General features: G+C 43.4%; 1 protein-coding gene across 1 annotated transcript; it reads left to right on the top strand.

Moving 5' to 3' along the window:
- The first annotated feature begins 2012 nt into the window (after positions 1-2012).
- minar2 (membrane integral NOTCH2 associated receptor 2) lies at positions 2013-15739 on the top strand. Its single transcript, XM_033018783.1, has 3 exons — positions 2013-2174; positions 2790-3038; positions 15563-15739. Exons 1-3 carry the CDS (start codon positions 2013-2015, stop codon positions 15737-15739), a joined length of 588 nt encoding a protein of 195 aa, XP_032874674.1.
- Positions 15740-17377: the final 1638 nt, after the last annotated feature.

The following is a 17377-nucleotide window of genomic DNA, read 5'->3' as shown; positions in this document are numbered from 1 at the left end:
GCGCTGTAAGGCACAACTCTACCGCTGAGCCGCCGTGCCGCCCTAGCTAGAAATACTGAGGTTTCACTATAGTATCCTTCATGTCAGAATATAAAGGTCAATTTTTTCAGGCAGCCCAGTTAAACTGGACTTGGGTCACACAACATATTTCCCAATTCATGCAAACTCTTTTAACCATGGAATATATTACAGGATCAAAATTTTAACTAATGGGCTTGTCCCACTTCGGCGATTTTTCAGTGGACTGCCGGTGACTGTCAAGTTGCCCGCGCTCACCTGAAAAACTGGGAACTGGAACCGCGACTGTCAGAGTGAACTACACACACAAATACATCGCAAAGGCGGGGGCCAGGGCAAGCGGGGGAGTGCTGTCTGAAATTCACAGGGTACAAAGCCAAGGTGATACAGTCACACACCGCGATAAACAGTTGGCGCTGTAATTAAGACAATTAGCACAGTGTACGGTAAGTCCTTTAAAAGAGGGGAGAAGGAGGGAGAGGGGAGGAGAGGGGGGGGAGAAGCGGGGAGAAGGAGTGGAGCCAACTTTTAAGAAGCCAGACATCTTCTAATAAGTCAGAGATACACAGCTGTGAAGTTCGGCAGACATTTAACATTACCTTGGTTCTGAAAACTCCAGCTTACGTTTTTTTCCCAAATGAGCCAATGAAAATGACCCGTCAGCAAAGGCGATTAAATAAAACTACCTATGACTACCTCGACTACCCATAACTACATGGCGACCCCAGGACAACTGCACCTATAACTACAGGATTATCGATTTTTTCTCCATGGCGACCAATTTCTGGTCGCAGAAAAATTTTCAACATTTTGAAAAATTTGCCCGACCATACTGAGGCCGCCACTAATTACCAGAATGCGGGAACTCCTCGCGACCATGAAGGAGACCGGAGACCATGTGGCGACCATGTGGCGACCATGTGGCGAGCGCAGAGTCTCCTGCACTCGCGTAAAAAGTCGCCTAAGTGGGACAGGCCCATAAGGAAAAGGTGACTATTTTGCTCCACACTGATATACTTTCAAAAGTCCAATGAAATGATGTGTGGTTGTCTATTGCAATCAGATTTCTGTTCTGCAATGTTTCTTTACATTAAGTGTCATACACTTAGCTCCAGATCATTCAAACTATAGGCTGAGACAGCAGCACAATAGCAGATGCATGTAGACATTTTGCACAAAAATTATGTAGAATTTGTTTGGATGTTCCCAGGATCACTCTTGCCATGTTTGGAATGTTAATAGAAATGCCATTAATATGTAAAATACAGTACTTGAATTTGTTATAAAATTTTGGAAAAGGTGCAAAGTCTTAATTATTTCCCAGATCAAATATATAATTTGTAAATTAAATACATTATGGGATGCTTATTACTGCTTGGTGTAATTAATTATGCAGCTGCACTTCCAAACAGCAGAATTAGACTTGGTAGCATTGAGGTGTATAGTGTGGGAAATTAGGTTGGGACAATACACTAACTAATGCAACATGATCAGCTGTTTAAAGAATCTGATTAAACATTAATTTTCTTATTAATGTAATGCTAGCGAAGGTCAGCAGCATTTTCTTAATCATTGAAAACTACCTCTGATCACCAATGCATTTACTTGAAGATTCCCGTCTCAGTGAGGGAGAGGTGCTATTGAGACATATCTCCAGTCACTGGTATATGTAACATCCAGATACTCAAGAAGGGTCTCTACACAAATCGTCACCGATCCTTTTTCTCCTGTGAACAACCAGAAACAGTTTGCTTTGATCAACTTTGTCCCGTTCTTACGTAATGCTAAATAATTCTGTGACTTTGCCATGTAATCTACGACATGTGAACCATCAACAAAACGTGTGCATTATTCATTAGCGACAGCATGAGCTCTTCAGACAGATACTGTATCAGCTATCTACTTAAACATTCAACAGTTATTGTGTAATTCAGTCGTGAGTTTACTGCTCATCAGAGTCAATGTGTGCCAGGAGTGTAATACAGGAGTGAAACATGGATCTATCGGTCTTGCCAAATAACAATCATCCTGACAAATTTCTGCAGTTAGATGTAAAAGCTCTAAGTATAAGACCTGGTTTAGGCCCAGTTGGTTTCACAGGTCTCTCCGGGGCAGCTTTGAGCGGTCAACAGTGGCACAACCAAGTCTATTCTCAGGTAAGAGTGTTGATCAGCTTTCGATCAGTGCTTGAACTCTTGTGATGAGAAACAATCGTTGTCGTTGTCTCTGTACTGTACACTGACAATGACAATTAAAGTTGAATCTGAATCTGAATCATGAGTCATCCTCGAATTTGTTCTAATATTCTTTAACAATATAGTTAAAAGAATTGAATTAAATTATAAGGACAGGCCCAGTCAAAATGAGTGGGTAACTGGCCTAATCAGTACAATAAGGCCTAATCAGTAGAGCAGCACGGTGGCGCGGCGGTAGAGTTGCTGCCTTACAATGCCAGAGACCCGGGTTTAATCCTGACTATGTGAGCTTGTCTGTACAGAGTTTGTATGTTCTCCCCATGACCTGCGTGGGTTTTATCCGAGATCTTCGGTTTCCTCCCACACTCCAAAGACGTACAGGTCTGTAGGTTAATTGGCGTGGTATAAATAATTAGCTGACGTGAGTCTGTTAAATTTCCAATATCAACTATACGTTTCTGACTGTTATTGAAAGAGAATCATTAATTGCACCAAATTGATGACATAATCGATGGGTATTAATGATCACAAATTGATAATGTTATTAATATCACTGTTACTGCACATGTCTTCCAGAATAAGAACCAAAAGCCACAGGGGAAGATCAGCACGCAGCGGAATGATGATTTCCCTGTTCTCATTGATAAAGTAATCAGCCAACATAGCACTCCCCTCACCCTGAAGTCCACCATTAAGACAAATCCCCTGTACGCAGACTGTAGAGCGGTCGAAGGCTGGCAACAGAACAAGACTCATCCCTCATGGACAATTCAGGACTACGACAGACAGTCAATGCAATCAAATTTAGCAATTCATCTTAGCAAGGTGATATGTCGCAGAGCCTAACATGATGAATAGACACTAATATTTTAACTTCCATTGCACTTATATCAAATGTCACAATGTAATTTAGACACGAAAGATGATTGAGAATTCTTAGAGCAGTGGAGGTTTGGAATTATTGCATGATCAAAAGCAAACCCTTCAAACTAAAAAAAGGATAGCAAAATGGTAAAACATCCAGAAAAAAATATTTCAGAGTGTGTGACAAAAGGCTGATAACAATACAGGTGAGGGGAATACAAGAGATAAAGGCAGAGAAGTGAATGCTTGGAGGAATCCAGAACTGAGTGAGCATGATGCCATGTGGAGGAGGAAAGTGAAAGATGGACTTGAAAGAGGCAGGAGACTAGCTTGAATTGAATTGAATTGAATTGAATTGAATTGAATTGAATTGAATTGAATTGAATTGAATCCTTTATTTGTCATTCAGACCTTTCGGTCTGAACGAAATGCTGTTGCCTGCAGCCATACATGTAATAATAACAAAACACAATAAACACAAATTAACATCCACCACAGTGAGTTCACCAAACACCTCCTCACTGTGATGGAGGCAAAAGTCTTAGAGTTACTGTCTCTTCCCTCCTCTTCTCCCTCTGCGCCGAGGCGATACCCCACCGGGCGATGGCATCAGTCCCACGGTTCAAGGTCCGCGGCCCGGGGGGTGGTCGAAGCTGCCCGCAGCTGTTACAACGGGTGCTCCGGAAAACAGGCTATTGAAGATAGCAAGATAAGGGTATTGGAATCATGGAGCAGGAATATAACACATGAACGTAATATATGAGATAGGGCAGGAGCTGGCTATTTGCACCTGCCCTCCCATCTAATCATGTATGCCCATCCTTAAATGCAACCACAACTAATCTGATATTAGCCTCAGGCTGACTTTCCTGCCAGGTTACTCATAATCATTAACTTTCACAATTTTCTCTGCTTTAACTTTGAATACTCTGACTGCATTTCTACAGCTTTTTGGGATAGAGAAATCCAAAAGTTAACTTCCGTTGAGATGAAGAAATTCCCCCGTCATCTCCATTTTAAAATGGATGCCCCGTTTATTCTGAAACTGTAATTATGTTTGTGGATTACACTAAAATAGGTGTTATCATTGATAGTGAGGATGGTTGTCAAGGATTACAGTGGAATTTTGATCAACAGGGCAAGGGGGCTTGAGAATGGCTAATGGAGTTTAATTCACATAAGTGTGAGGTGTTGCATTGTGGGAAGTCTATCAGGTGTGGACCTCCACAGTGAATGCTAGGGTCCTGGGGAATGTTGTAGAGCAGTTGGATCTAGGAGTACAAATATATAGTTCCCTGAAAGTGGTGTCACAAGCAGATAGGATGGTGTAAAGGCTTTTGGCATGCTTGCCTTCATCAGCTGGGGAATTAAGTATAGAAAAAGAGACACAGAGTGCTGCAGTAACTCAGCGGGTCAGGCAGCATCACTGTAGACCATAGGGAGGTGACATTTCAAATCAGGGGCCTTCTTCATACTGATCAGGCTTCTCTGCCTGAATCTGTTGAGTTACTGCCTGAGATGCTGTTGAGTTACTCCAGCACTTTGTGTTTTTTCTTTGTAACCAGCATCTGCGGTTCCATGTTTCTATAATTGAGTATATAAGTTGGGACATTATATTGCAATGAACAAGATGTTGGTGAGACAGAATTTAACATTTTGTATTCACTTCTGGTCACCTGTTATAGGAAAGATGCCGCTAATTTGGAAAAATTGCAGAAAAGATCGATGAGGACATTGCCAGGATTTGAGGGCCTAAACGAGAGGGAGAGGTTGGACAAGCTAAGAATTTATTCCTTGCAGCACAAGAGGATGAGGGATGATTTTATAGAGGTATATATAATCATGAGGTGTGAATGCACTGTCCTTTACCCAGAGTAGGGGAATCAAGAACTAGAGGGCATAGGTTTAAGGAGAGAAAGGAAAGATTTAATAGGAACCCGAGAGGCGTCCTTTTCATACTAAAGATGGTAGGTAAATGGAATGAGCTGCTGAGGAATTAGTTGACAAAATGTATAGGAAAGAACTGCAGATGCTGGTTTGAATCAAAGATAGACACAAAATGCTGGAGTAACTTAACGGGGCAGGCAACATGTCTGGATATAAGGAACAGGTGACGTTTCAGGTCGAGACCCTTCTTCAGACTGAGGTAGGTACAGGAACAATATTTTAAAGATTCTTGGGTAAGTACACGAATGGGAAAGGTTTTGAGTGATATTGGCCAAACGTGGGTAAAGGAGATGATCTTAAATGGGACATCTTGGTCGGAATGGACAAGTTGGGACAAAGGGCCTGTTTGCATGCTGTAGGACTATGACTCTTTGACACTGTCGAAACATTTTTTCAACATCTACTACTAAGCCCAATCAGTAACTTTGATGTTTCAATGAGATTGTCTCTCCTTATAAACTCCATTGAGTATAAGCCCAAACTGTTCAATCTTTCTTCAAGAGTATATCTACATCTCGAAAAGCAACCGTGTGAAGGTTCTGTGAATTGTTTACAATGCAAATATGGGCGGTACGGTGGCACAGCGGTAGCGTTGATGCCTTACAGAGCTCGAGACCCGGGTTCGATCCTGACTACGGATGCTGTCTGTCTGGAGTTTGTATGTTCTCCCCGTGACAGTGTAATTTTTCTCCGGGTGCTCCGTTGGTATGGTACAGCTATCACTGCAGCTGTAACAAACATGGATGCCTTAAGGTTTCCTTCCCCATGCTATCTTCATTCTCCATTCTTTACACCTACTTCCTTTCCAAGGAGACCAGGAAGCAGACTGCTGCTAGGATGGAGTTGGAATTTCCCTAAGATGAAAGGGTTGGCACATTTGCACAGCAGTAAAGTTGCTGCCGTACAGAACAAGATATCCTCAGAGGGTGGTGGAGGCAGGTTCTTTGCCCCAGAGGGCGGTTGAGCCAGGTACTCTGGATGCTTTCAAGAGAGAGCTAGATAGGGCTCTTAAAGATAGTGGAGTCAGGGGATTATGGGGAGAAGGCAGGAACGGGGTACTGATTGGGGATGATCAGCCATGATCACATTGAATGGAGGTGCTGGCTCGAAGGGCCAAATGGCCTACTCCTGCACCTCTTGTCTATTGTCTATTGTCTATTATCCGAGTTTGATCCTGAGTACGATGGTGTCTGTACAGAGATTGAGTGTTCTCCCTGTAACAGCGTGGGTTTTCTCTGGGTGCTCTGGTTTCCTCCCACACTCCAAAGCCATACAGGTTTGTAGGTTAATTGGCTTTGGTAAAAACTGCAAATTATAAATTGTAAATAAGGTCATAAGTGATAGGAGCAGAATTAGGCCATTCAGCCCATCAAGTCTACTCTGCCATTCAATCATGGCTGATCTATCTCTCCCTCCTAACCCCATTCTCCTGCCTTTCCACATAACCCCTGAACCCCTGTTGCCAGTGTACAGGATAATGCGAATGCACGGGGGTGATTGCTGGTCAGTGTAGACTTGGTGGGTGAAGAGCCTGTTTCCGTGCTATATCTCTCAAGTCTAAAGTCATAAAATAATTTCCCTCCTCTTCCCTCTCTCCCACATCCTCCTTTGTATGGGCATTTCTTTCAAATACATTTTACAATAATAGCCTCCCATATTCTGGGATCCAGACCATTATCTCGCTGTGTATATCCGAACTGATTAAACTCTAGAAGTTGAAAAAGTGGAAGGTATAAACAAGAAGAGCCTCACATCTTATTCTAACCATTTGGGGATTTCTGAGCAGTTGATGCTTTGTTTGTAAGGATATAAAATGAAGGGAAGCATTGATGTGTTAGGTAGTCAAAAGCTTTTCTCAGGGTAGAAATGTCAAATAGAAACATAGAAACATAGAAAATAGGTGCAGGAGTGGGCCATTCGGCCCTTCAAGCCTGCTCCACCATTCAATATGATCATGGCTGATCATCCAACTCAGTATCCTGAACCTGCATTCTCTCCATACCCCCTGATCCCTTTAGCCACAAGGGCCACATCTAACTCCTTCTTAAATATAGCCAATGAACTGGCCTCAACTACTTTCTGTGGCAGAGAATTCCACAGATTCACCACCCTCTGTGAAACATTATTTTCTCATCTTGGTCCTAAAAGACTTCCCCCTTATCCTTAAACAGTGCCCCTTGTTCTGGACTTCCCCCAACACCGGGAACAATCTTCCTGCATATAGCCTGTCAAACCCCTTAAGAATTTTGTACGTTTCTATAAGATCCCCCCTCAAAGGAGTCTATCCAGTCTTTCTTCATATGAAAGTCCTGCCATCCCAGGAATCAGTCTGCTGAACCTTCTCTGTACTCCCTCTATGGCAAGAATGTCTTTCCTCAGATTAGGAGACCAAAACTTTCCGCAATACTCTAGGTGTGGTCTCACCAAATCCCCGTACAACTGCAGTAGAACCTCCCTGCTCCTATACTCAAATCATTATGCTATGAATGCTAACATACCATTCACTTTCTTCACTGCCTGCTACATCTGCATGCCTACTTTCAATAACTGGTGTACCATGACACCCAGGTCTCGTTGCATTGCCCCTTTTCCTAATCGGCCACCATTCATATAATAGTCTACTTTCCTGATTTTTCCACCAAAGTGGATAACCTCACATTTTTCCACATTATACTGCATCTGCCATGCATTTTCCCACTCACCCAACCTATCCAAGTCACCTTGCAGCCTACTAGCATCCTTCTCACAGATAACCCTGCCCCCCCAGCTTCATGTCATCCGCAAACTTGGAGATGTTGCATTCAATTCCCTCGTCCAAATCCTTAATATATATTGTAAATAGCTGGGGTCCCAGCGTTGAGCCTTGCGGTACCCCACTAGTCACTGCCTGCCATTCTGAAAAGGACCCGTTTACTCCTACTCTTTGCTTCCTGTCTGCCAGCCAGTTCTCTATCCACATCAATACTGAACCCCCAATATCGTGTGCTTTAAGTTTGCATACTAATCTCTTATGTGGGACCTTATCGAAAGCCTTCTGAAAGTCCAGATATACACATCCACTGGTTCTCCCTTATCCACTCTACTAGTTACATCCTCGAAATATTCTATAAGATTCATCAGACATGATTTACCTTTCATAAATCCATGCTGACTTGTCCAATGATTTCACCACTTTCCAAATGTGCTGCTATCCCATCTTTAATAACTGCCTCTAGCATTTTCCCCACTACCGATATTAGATTAATTCCCCGTTTTCTCTCCCCCTCCCTTTTAAAAAGTGGAGTTACATGAGCTACCCTCCAATGCTCAGGAAGTACTCCAGAATCTAAAGAGTTTTGAAAAATTATCACTAAAGCATCCACTATTTCTGGGGCTACTTCCTTAAACACTCTGGGATGCAGCCTATCTGGCCCTGGGGATTTATCGGCCTTTAATCCATTCACTTTACCTAACACCACTTCCCGACTAACCTGGATTTCACTCAGCTCCTCCATTTCATTTGACCCCCGGTCCCCTGCTATTTCCGGCAAATTATTTATGTCTTCTTTAGACAGTAGTTATTCAATTGGTCTGCCATGTCCTTGTTCCCCATGATCAATTCACCTGTTTCTGACTGCAAGGGACCCACATTTGTTTTAACTAATCTTTTTCTCTTCACATATCTATAAAAGCTTTTGCAGTCAGTTTTTATGTTCCCTGCCAGTTTTCTTTCATAATCTATTTTCCCTTTCTGAATTAAGCCCTTTGTCCTCCTCTGCTGGACTCTGAATTTTTTCCCAGTCCTCTGGTAAGCTGCTTTTTCTGGCTAATTTGTATGCTTCATCTTTTGTTTTGATACTATCCCTGATTTCCCTTGTTATCCACGGATGCACTACCTTCCCTGATTTATTCTTTTGCCAAACTGGGATGGACAATTGTTGTAGTTCATCCATGCAGTCTTTAAATGCCTTCCATTGCATATCCACCATCAACCCTTTAAAAATCAATTGCCAGTCTATCTTGGCCAATTCACGTCTCATACCCTCAAAGTTACCTTTCTTTAAGTTCAGAACTCTTGTTTCTGAATTAACTATGTCACTCTCCATCCTAATGAAGAACTCAACCATATTATGGTTACTCTTGCCCAAGGGGCCAAGCACAACAAGACTGCTAACTAACCCTTCCTCATTACTCAATACCCAGTGTAGAATAGCCTGCTCTCTCGTTGGTTCCTCTACATGTTCGTTTAGAAAGCTATCCCGCATACATTCCAAGAAATCCTCTTCCTCAGCACCCCTGCCAATCGAATTCACCCAATCTATATGTAAATTGAAGTCACCCATCATAACTGTTTTACCTTTGTTGCACGCATTTCTAATTTCTTGTTTGATGCCATCCTCAACTCCACTACTACTGTTAGTTGGCCTATACACAACTCCCACTAGCGTTTTCTGCCCCTTAGTATTTCGCATCTCTACCCATATCGATTCCACATCCTCCAAACTAATGTCCTTCCTTTCTATTGCGTTAATCTCCTCTCTAACTAGCAACGCTACCCCACCTCCTTTTCCTTTCTATCTATCCCTCCTGAATAATGAATATCCCTGGATGTTCAGCTCCCAGCCTTGGTCACCCTGGAGCCATGTCTCCGTGATCCCAACTGTAACATATTCATTAATAACTATCTGCACATTCAACTCATCCACCTTATTACGAATGTTCCTTGCATTGAGACTCAAAGCCTTCAGGCTTGTTTTTACAACACTCTTACCCCTTATACAATTATGTTGAAAAGTGGCCCTTTTTGATTTTTGCCCTGGATTTGTCTGCCTGCCACTTTTACTTTTCACCTTGCTACCTATTGCTTCTACCCTCATTTTACACCCCTCTGTCTCTCTGCTCATGCTCCCATCCCCCTGCCACATTAGTTTAAATCCTCCCCGACACCACTAGCAAACACTCCCCCAAGGACATTGGTTCCATTCCAGCCCAGGTGCAGACCGTCCTGTTTGTACTGGTCCCATCTCCCCCAGAACTAGTTCAAATGCCCTAAAAATTTGAATCCGTCCCCCTTGCACCATTTTTCAAGCCACATATGCATCTGAAATATCTTCCTATTTCTACTCTGACTAGCACATGGCATTGGTAGTAATCCAGAGATTATTACCTTTGAGGTCCTAATTTTAAGTTTATCCCGTTTTTTACCTATATCGTTGGTGCCAATATGCACCACGACAACTGGCAGTTCACCCTCCCCTTCCAGAATGTTCTGCAGCTGCTCAGAGACATCCCTGACCCTTGCACCAGGGAGGCAACATACTATCCTGGAGTCTCGTTTGCGGCCGCAGAAATGCCTATCTATTCCCCTTCCAATTGAATCCCCTATTACTATATCCATTCCACTCTTTTTCCTCCCCTCCTGTGCCGCAGAGCCACCCATGGTGCCCTGAACTTGGCTGCTGCTGCATTCCCCTGATGAGCCATCTCCCCCAACAGTATCCAAAATTGTATATCTGTTTAGGAGGGAGATGACAGTGAGAGTAGGAATGGAGCGAGGTGGAGGATAAATGAGTGGATGAGAGACTGGTGCAGTGGGTATGGATTCAAGTTTCTGGATCATTGGGACCTCTTTTGGGGAAGGTGTGACCTGTACAGAAAGGACGGGTTGCACTTGAACTCGAGGGGGACCAATATCCTGGCGGGGAGATTTGCAAAGGCTACTGGGGAGACTTTAAACTAGTATGGTTGGGGGGAGGGACTCAAATTGGGAAAGCTAGCAGTCAGTGTGTGAGGCAGGAGGCAGTGAATGGTAGCACTCTGACCCAAAATGTAGGGGAGAGAGAAGAAAAAGACAATAAACAGAGAATAAGAGAGGGTGGGTTTCTTAAATGTGTATATTTTAATGCTAGAAGCATTGTAAGAAAGGTGGATGAACTCAGAGCCTGGATTGACACCTGGAAGTATGATGTTGTGGCGATCAGTGAAACATGGTTGCAGGAGGGCTGTGATTGGAAACTAAATATTCCAGGATTTCGTTGCTTCGGGTGTGATAGAATTGGAGGGGCAAGAGGTGGAGGTGTTGCATTGCTTATCAGGGAAGATATTACAGGAGTGCTTTGGCAGGATAGGTTAGAGGGCTCGTCTTAGGGAGGCTATTTGGGTGGAACTGAGAAATGGGAAAGGGGTAGCAACACTTATAGGGGTGTATTATAGACCGCCAAATGGGGAGCGAGAATTGGAAGAGCAAATATGTAAGGAGATTGCAGATATTAGTAGTAAGCACAAGGTAGTGATTGTGGGAGATTTCAATTTTCCACACATAGACTGGGAAACACATTCTGTAAATGGGCTGGATGGGTTGGAGTTTGTAAAATGTGTGCAGGATAGTTTTTTGCAGCAATACATAGAAGTACCTACTAGAGAAGGGGCGGTGCTGGACCTCCTGTTAGGAAATGAGACGGGTCAGGTGGCAGAGGTATGCGTTGGGGAACAGTTCGGGACCAGTGATCACAATACCATTAGTTTCAATATAATTATGGAGAGGGTCAGAACCGGACCTAGGGTTGTGATTTTTGATTGGAGAAAGGCTAACTTTGAGGAGATGCGAAAGGATTTAAAAGGAGTAAATTGGGACATTTTGTTTTATGGGAAAGATGTGGAAGAGAAATGGAGTACATTTAAAGGGGAAATTTTAAGAGTACAGAATCTTTATGTCCCTGTTCGGTTGAAAGGAAATAGTAAAAATTGGAAAGAGCCATGTTTTTCAAGGGAAATTGGACACTTGGTTCGGAAAAAGAGGGAGATCTACAATAATTATAGGCAGCATGGAGTAAATGAAGTGCTTGAGGAGTTTAAAGAATGTAAAAAGAATCTTTAGAAAGAAATTAGAAAAGCTAAAAGAAGATATGAGGTTGCTTTGGCAAGTAAGGTGAAAGTAAATCCAAAGGGTTTCTACAGCTATATTAATAGCAAAAGGATAACGAGGGATAAAATTGGTCCATTAGAGAGTCAAAGTGGACAGCTATCTGCAGAGCCAAAAGAGATGGGGGAGATATTGAACAATTTCTTTTCTTCGGTATTCACCAAGGGGAAGGATATTGAATTATGTGAGGTAAGGGAAACAAATAGAGTAGCTATGGAAACTATGAGATTCAAAGAAGAGGAAGTACTGACACTTTTGAGAAATATAAAAGTGGATAAGTCTCCAGGTCCGGACAGGATATTCCCTAGGACATTGAGGGAAGTTAGTGTAGAAATAGCAGGGGCTATGACAGAAATATTTCAAATGTCATTAGAAACGGGAATAGTACCGGAGGATTGGCGTACTGCGCATGTTGTTCCATTGTTTAAAAAGGGGTCTAAGAGTAAACCTAGCAATTATAGACCTGTTAGTTTGACGTCAGTGGTGGGCAAATTAATGGAAAGGATACTTAGAGATAATATATATAAACATCTGGATAAACAGGGTCTGATTAGGAACAGTCAACATGGATTTGTGCCTGGAAGGTCATGTTTGACTAATCTTCTTGAATTTTTTGAAGAGGTTACTCAGGAAATTGATGAGGGTAAAGCAGTGGATGTTGTATATATGGACTTCAGTAAGGCCTTTGACATTAACTCACTGAACCCTTAACTCACTGAACCTTTAACTCACTGAACCCTTAACTCACTGAACCCTTAACTCACTGTACCCTTAACTAAAAAGCAGAAATACAAACCTGGGGTTACTGCCAATCAGCTGCTTCCTCTAGTCCGCTTCCACCAATTAGCGGCTTCCTCTAGACCACTTATTTTGAAGTGTGATGGAAGGTTGCAGAGTGGGCAACTCTGCACCAGCCGCTCCAACCGCTCCTGGGCCTCTGTGGAACAAAGCCCCGCGCTCGATTTTTAAAGTTATAGGTTATATTATAGGTTGAAGGTGAGAAGATAAAAAGTTAAAAGGATATGTGCAATGCACATATTTTACACAGAGAGGGATGGTATGTGCTACCGGGAGAAGTGGTTGAAATAGTTACTGTATGCTAACAACATTTAAGAGACTTCGAGACAGATATATGAACAGGCACGGAATAGAGGAGTATGGACCTTGGGCAGGCAGAGTGGTTACATCAACATCATTGTTGCCACAGTTACGGTTGATGATGGGCCTGTGTCTATCATGTACTGTTCTATGTTTGATAGTCTAAAGGATAGTCTGGAATCCTCACAGCGAGTGTTTGTCATAGCATGTCCAGTTCTTGTCCTAATTACTGTTCTTTTGGCATTCTTTAATAGAAATAAACTGTCAGAATTTGCCAGAGCCATTGTTCAATCTTGTGTCAGTGTTCCCATCCATAATTACTGGACCTGAGCATTGTATCTAGACATTCATAGAAGCAGGGCAGCTCAGACAAGTTTAAGAAAAAAATGAGTTTATGAACCAATATTTTTCATTATACATGACTTTTGTACTGTGTGCAACTTTTGCAGATGTGTATTCCCAGGAAAACATATGGTTGAAGTTACATTGGGTGTTTAAGAGAAATCCTGCATATATCTAATCTCTTAATGCAACAAACTATCTTTGTGCATTTAACCCTTACATTGTGGGATGATGTGACAATTATTTCAGAAGGCCCTTAACCTACCAACAAAGGTTATCCATCATTTCATGCCCAAACAGATTTTGTACTTCCTTGCCCTGATGCATTTTTTCATGAACATCAGAAAAGATTTAAAGCTGAGTCTCACGTTGCGAGTTGACACAAGAGGTACCCCGAGTGAAAGACTCGTGGTTGTGTACGAGATTGCAAGTGTATGATCAAGAGTTTAACCGAGTTCCCACGGGTATGACAAGTTTGCCGTTTACTTGTCATTTCTGCGATGTTCCAAGTTCATCTCCCGAGTTACTCTTGAGCCAATCCTGATTGAAGGTTTGTTTTAATAAGCAACAGTGTTATGTTTTAATAAGCAACAGTGTTAAAGAAGACCTTTCCATTCTGTGGCTTTGTTTTAAAGATAGAATTCAGCGCGGCCGCATCTATTGATGTGACCTACAAAGGGGAAATGCGCACCATCCAGTGCCAGAGCAGTTATACTTATGATTTGTTTGATACACATAGGTTTGATATGTTTTAATTGAATTTACTGCCATGTCTACACACTGTGGGGAGACGGGAGATTAAATGTTTGAATGTGGATGGATGTGCACATCAGATTGTTGTGAGACGGAGCTCAGGGTTCGCCTCCTGAGCTGCTTTGGTGCCCAGGCGTGAGTTGAGTTGAGGTGGAGAGAGGTTGGGGGAGGGGGGGGCGTCATTAATCTGTCTGGGGTGACATGGCTCTTGGGTTAGGCTGGGATCATTCTCTGCGGGATGATCTTAGTGTGGGAGACAAGTGTAGGAGAGGTGTACTGACTGTGTGGGCAGAACTTTGGAAGTGATTGCCCACCAGTCTCAAAAGCTGCTGTGTATCCCTGACCCTGGGATAGCAGGGGGCGATCAAACAGCACAATACCCCCCTCCCCCTCCACGCCAACACGAAGGGCAATGATCCCAAGGCTTTAGCGTCAGAAACAGCGGGCAGGCGACAATCACCTGCCATAACGCGAGAGAGATCATGCACTGTTGTAGGTCTCCTTTGCACGTCCAGAGACCCACAGCCAACAGCAACTCCAGCCCAGCCCCCCTCCAACTCCAGAGGAATCCGCTCCCCGATGGGCCGCTACGGCGACAAGTGGCAGTTCGCCCACAGCCCGAGCTGCGCCTCCTCATCCGCCACCCCAAGAACAAGACGTACCTTGCACACCATCAGCTCCTGCCCCTACGTGGGAGCGACTTCCCCGGGGCGACTGGCACGGACCTGTTGGCATCGCCGACGTGAAGACAGTGCAAAGCCCCCGCGCTGGTGCAACGGGCGGGGAGCTGGAGAGGGGAGGGAAGGGTCACACACATGGCCGGGAAGCAGAGGGGTGTAGGTGGGGGTGGTGACAGATAGGGCCAACAATGAGTGGAGAAAGACAGAAACACCGACGTGCAAAGGAGACCTACAACAGTGCATGATCTCTCTCGCGTTATGGCAGGTGATTGTCGCTGGGAAACTGAAGGGAGCCACAATCTGCTGCTGCCTGCCCGCTGAGTTAAAGAGTTCCCACGGTAGACTCACGATACACTAAGGTAAACGCACGGGCCACTACGTTATTACAACGAGTTAAAATGTTTCAATTCTTAACCACAAGAGTAAAATTGACTCGTGGAAATTTCAAACATGTTTGATTTTTTGCAAGAGTCGACAAGTTACACGAGTACCTGCCGTTAGCGCCACGAGTCTCTAAGTTGCGTCCACGAGTTCCGTACGTTAATCGTACGTTATTACCACGAGTTTTAACTCGGGTTACCTCTTGTTTCAACTCGCAACATGAGATTCAGCTATTAGATGTGAAGTAAATTAGGATCAGAGGTATCAGGATAAATACTACATTTCCGTTCTCAGGAAATTTCACTGTGGCCACTGCGATAGACTAGTGCTGAATCTCAGTAAGGATCATTAGTAATTGTTTCAATTTATTTTTCATTTAGGAGGATCCAAATGACCTGAAGTTTTGGTTGGATGACATTTATACACCAGGATATGATTCTTTACTGAGAAAAAAAGAAACTGAGCTCAAAAGAGCCAAATGTTGTAAATTAATATCTGTGGTAGTTTTGGTAACTTGCACTTTAGTCACTGTAATTACTGTATTAATAGTTGTTGTTTGATTAGTTAGTTAATGAACATTTATATAAACTATTGTCATAATCATGTTCATGTACTTCAGATTCACAAAATAATACAGCACTGGGCGCATTTGACCTGGGCCACTTCAATGAGAGTCCAATTCATCTCAATCCCCTGCTCTTTCCCACTAGCCCTGAAACCTCACTCCTTTTTCCACCATCATTCCAGATGGTTCATTCAGATTGCAATGCCTGCCAGTTAGTGAGGATTGCTGGTTACTTTAAATTTGTCTTCTATTGTCACTAACTTCCCTTTCACTTTTTCACCCTCTGTACCATTCCCACCAATACAAAATATTTTCTGATGGCTTTATATCATATCTTAAACAGAAATTGTATTATTTCATACATCTTAAGGGATTGATATGCATGTATTGTGTATACACATATGCACAGTTTGGTTGAAGACTGTGGAATAAAAAAGATGGACATATTTTAGCAGTTTTCTATGCCGTTTAGTATACATCATTTTCCTGGCACTGCATAGCCAGAAAAAGAGCACACAATTAAAGACAAAACTGTGAAGAATGGCTCTTGTGTGAATTAAATCAAACAGACTCCAGTCATGTCAGAGGGCCACTGCGGGGGTTGGCAGACACACTTGCATGTTGAGGAACCAGGTGCTTTGTTCAGCATGACAACTATCAGCCGTGAGTGAGTACTGGCAATTGTGGGCCAGGGAACAACCACAGGTCAAACCCTGCACCAAAAGGAAAAAAAGTATGACTTGAGAGACTCCTTAATGAGTACTGTGAACAAGGCAGACACAATTCGTGCAGTGAAGATGGGTAGGATGGAACTGCAGATGCTGATTTACACCGAAGATAGACACAAAATGCTGGAGTAACTCAGTGGGCCAGGCAGCGTTTCTGGAGAAAAGAAACCCCACACGTTAACACTATCTTACACACACACTAGAGACAATTTATAATTTTACCAAAGCCAAGAAACCTACAAACCTGCACATCTTTGGAATGTGGGAGGAAACTGGAGCACCTAGAAAAAGTGCCGAGGGCCGCCAGTGTGAATCTCCGCCCAGCGCGGCCTGTGGACTTCGGGAGCCGCGGACTCCGGTAGGAAGGGGCCGATTCGGATATCCAAGCCGTTGAGGTGGTTCTCCCGTTCCGACGTCGGAGTTCCACCATCCCGGCGAGAGGGCCTGAACATCGGGCCGCCCGTAGCGGCGACTGCGAGGTGTTCGAGAGCCCCCCGACCACGGGTGAGCAACAGAGGACAACAGAGGAGGATGACTGAATTTTGGAGCCTTCCCTCACAGTGGGAAACTTTGATTCCGCTGTGTGGGGATGTCTGTGTTAAAGACTATCGTGTTCTGTGCTCTTTTTTTATTCGTATGGCTGTATGGCGACCACACATTTCACTGTACCAATTGGTACATGTGACAAATAAATTATCTTGTATCTTGTAAAACCCACGCAGATGATGGGGAGAACGTAAAACTCCGTACAGACAGCACCCATGGTCAGGATTGAACCAGGGTCCGTGTCACTGTTAGGCATTAACTCTACCGCTGTGCCACTGTACCGCTCTATTATTACAGATTATATTGTCCATATTAATATCATGACTAATGCAAAATCACACGGTTTTTACAGTAAGTTC

The sequence above is a fragment of the Amblyraja radiata genome, chromosome 3 (genome assembly GCF_010909765.2).
Source record: "Amblyraja radiata isolate CabotCenter1 chromosome 3, sAmbRad1.1.pri, whole genome shotgun sequence".
Classification (NCBI taxonomy): domain Eukaryota; kingdom Metazoa; phylum Chordata; class Chondrichthyes; order Rajiformes; family Rajidae; genus Amblyraja; species Amblyraja radiata.
The sequence above is the reverse complement of the archived record's forward strand: the minus strand, read 5'-3'. Positions and strand labels throughout refer to the sequence as shown.

Excerpts from the sequence above, each read along its gene's own strand:
- minar2 (XM_033018783.1), top strand. The coding sequence starts at position 2,013 with ATGGATCTATCGGTCTTGCCAAATAACAATCATCCTGACAAATTTCTG. Across the intron at positions 2,175-2,789 it reads ACAACCAAGTCTATTCTCAG|AATAAGAACCAAAAGCCACA; the intron begins GTAAGAGTGTTG and ends CATGTCTTCCAG. Across the intron at positions 3,039-15,562 it reads TAGCAATTCATCTTAGCAAG|GATCCAAATGACCTGAAGTT; the intron begins GTGATATGTCGC and ends TTCATTTAGGAG.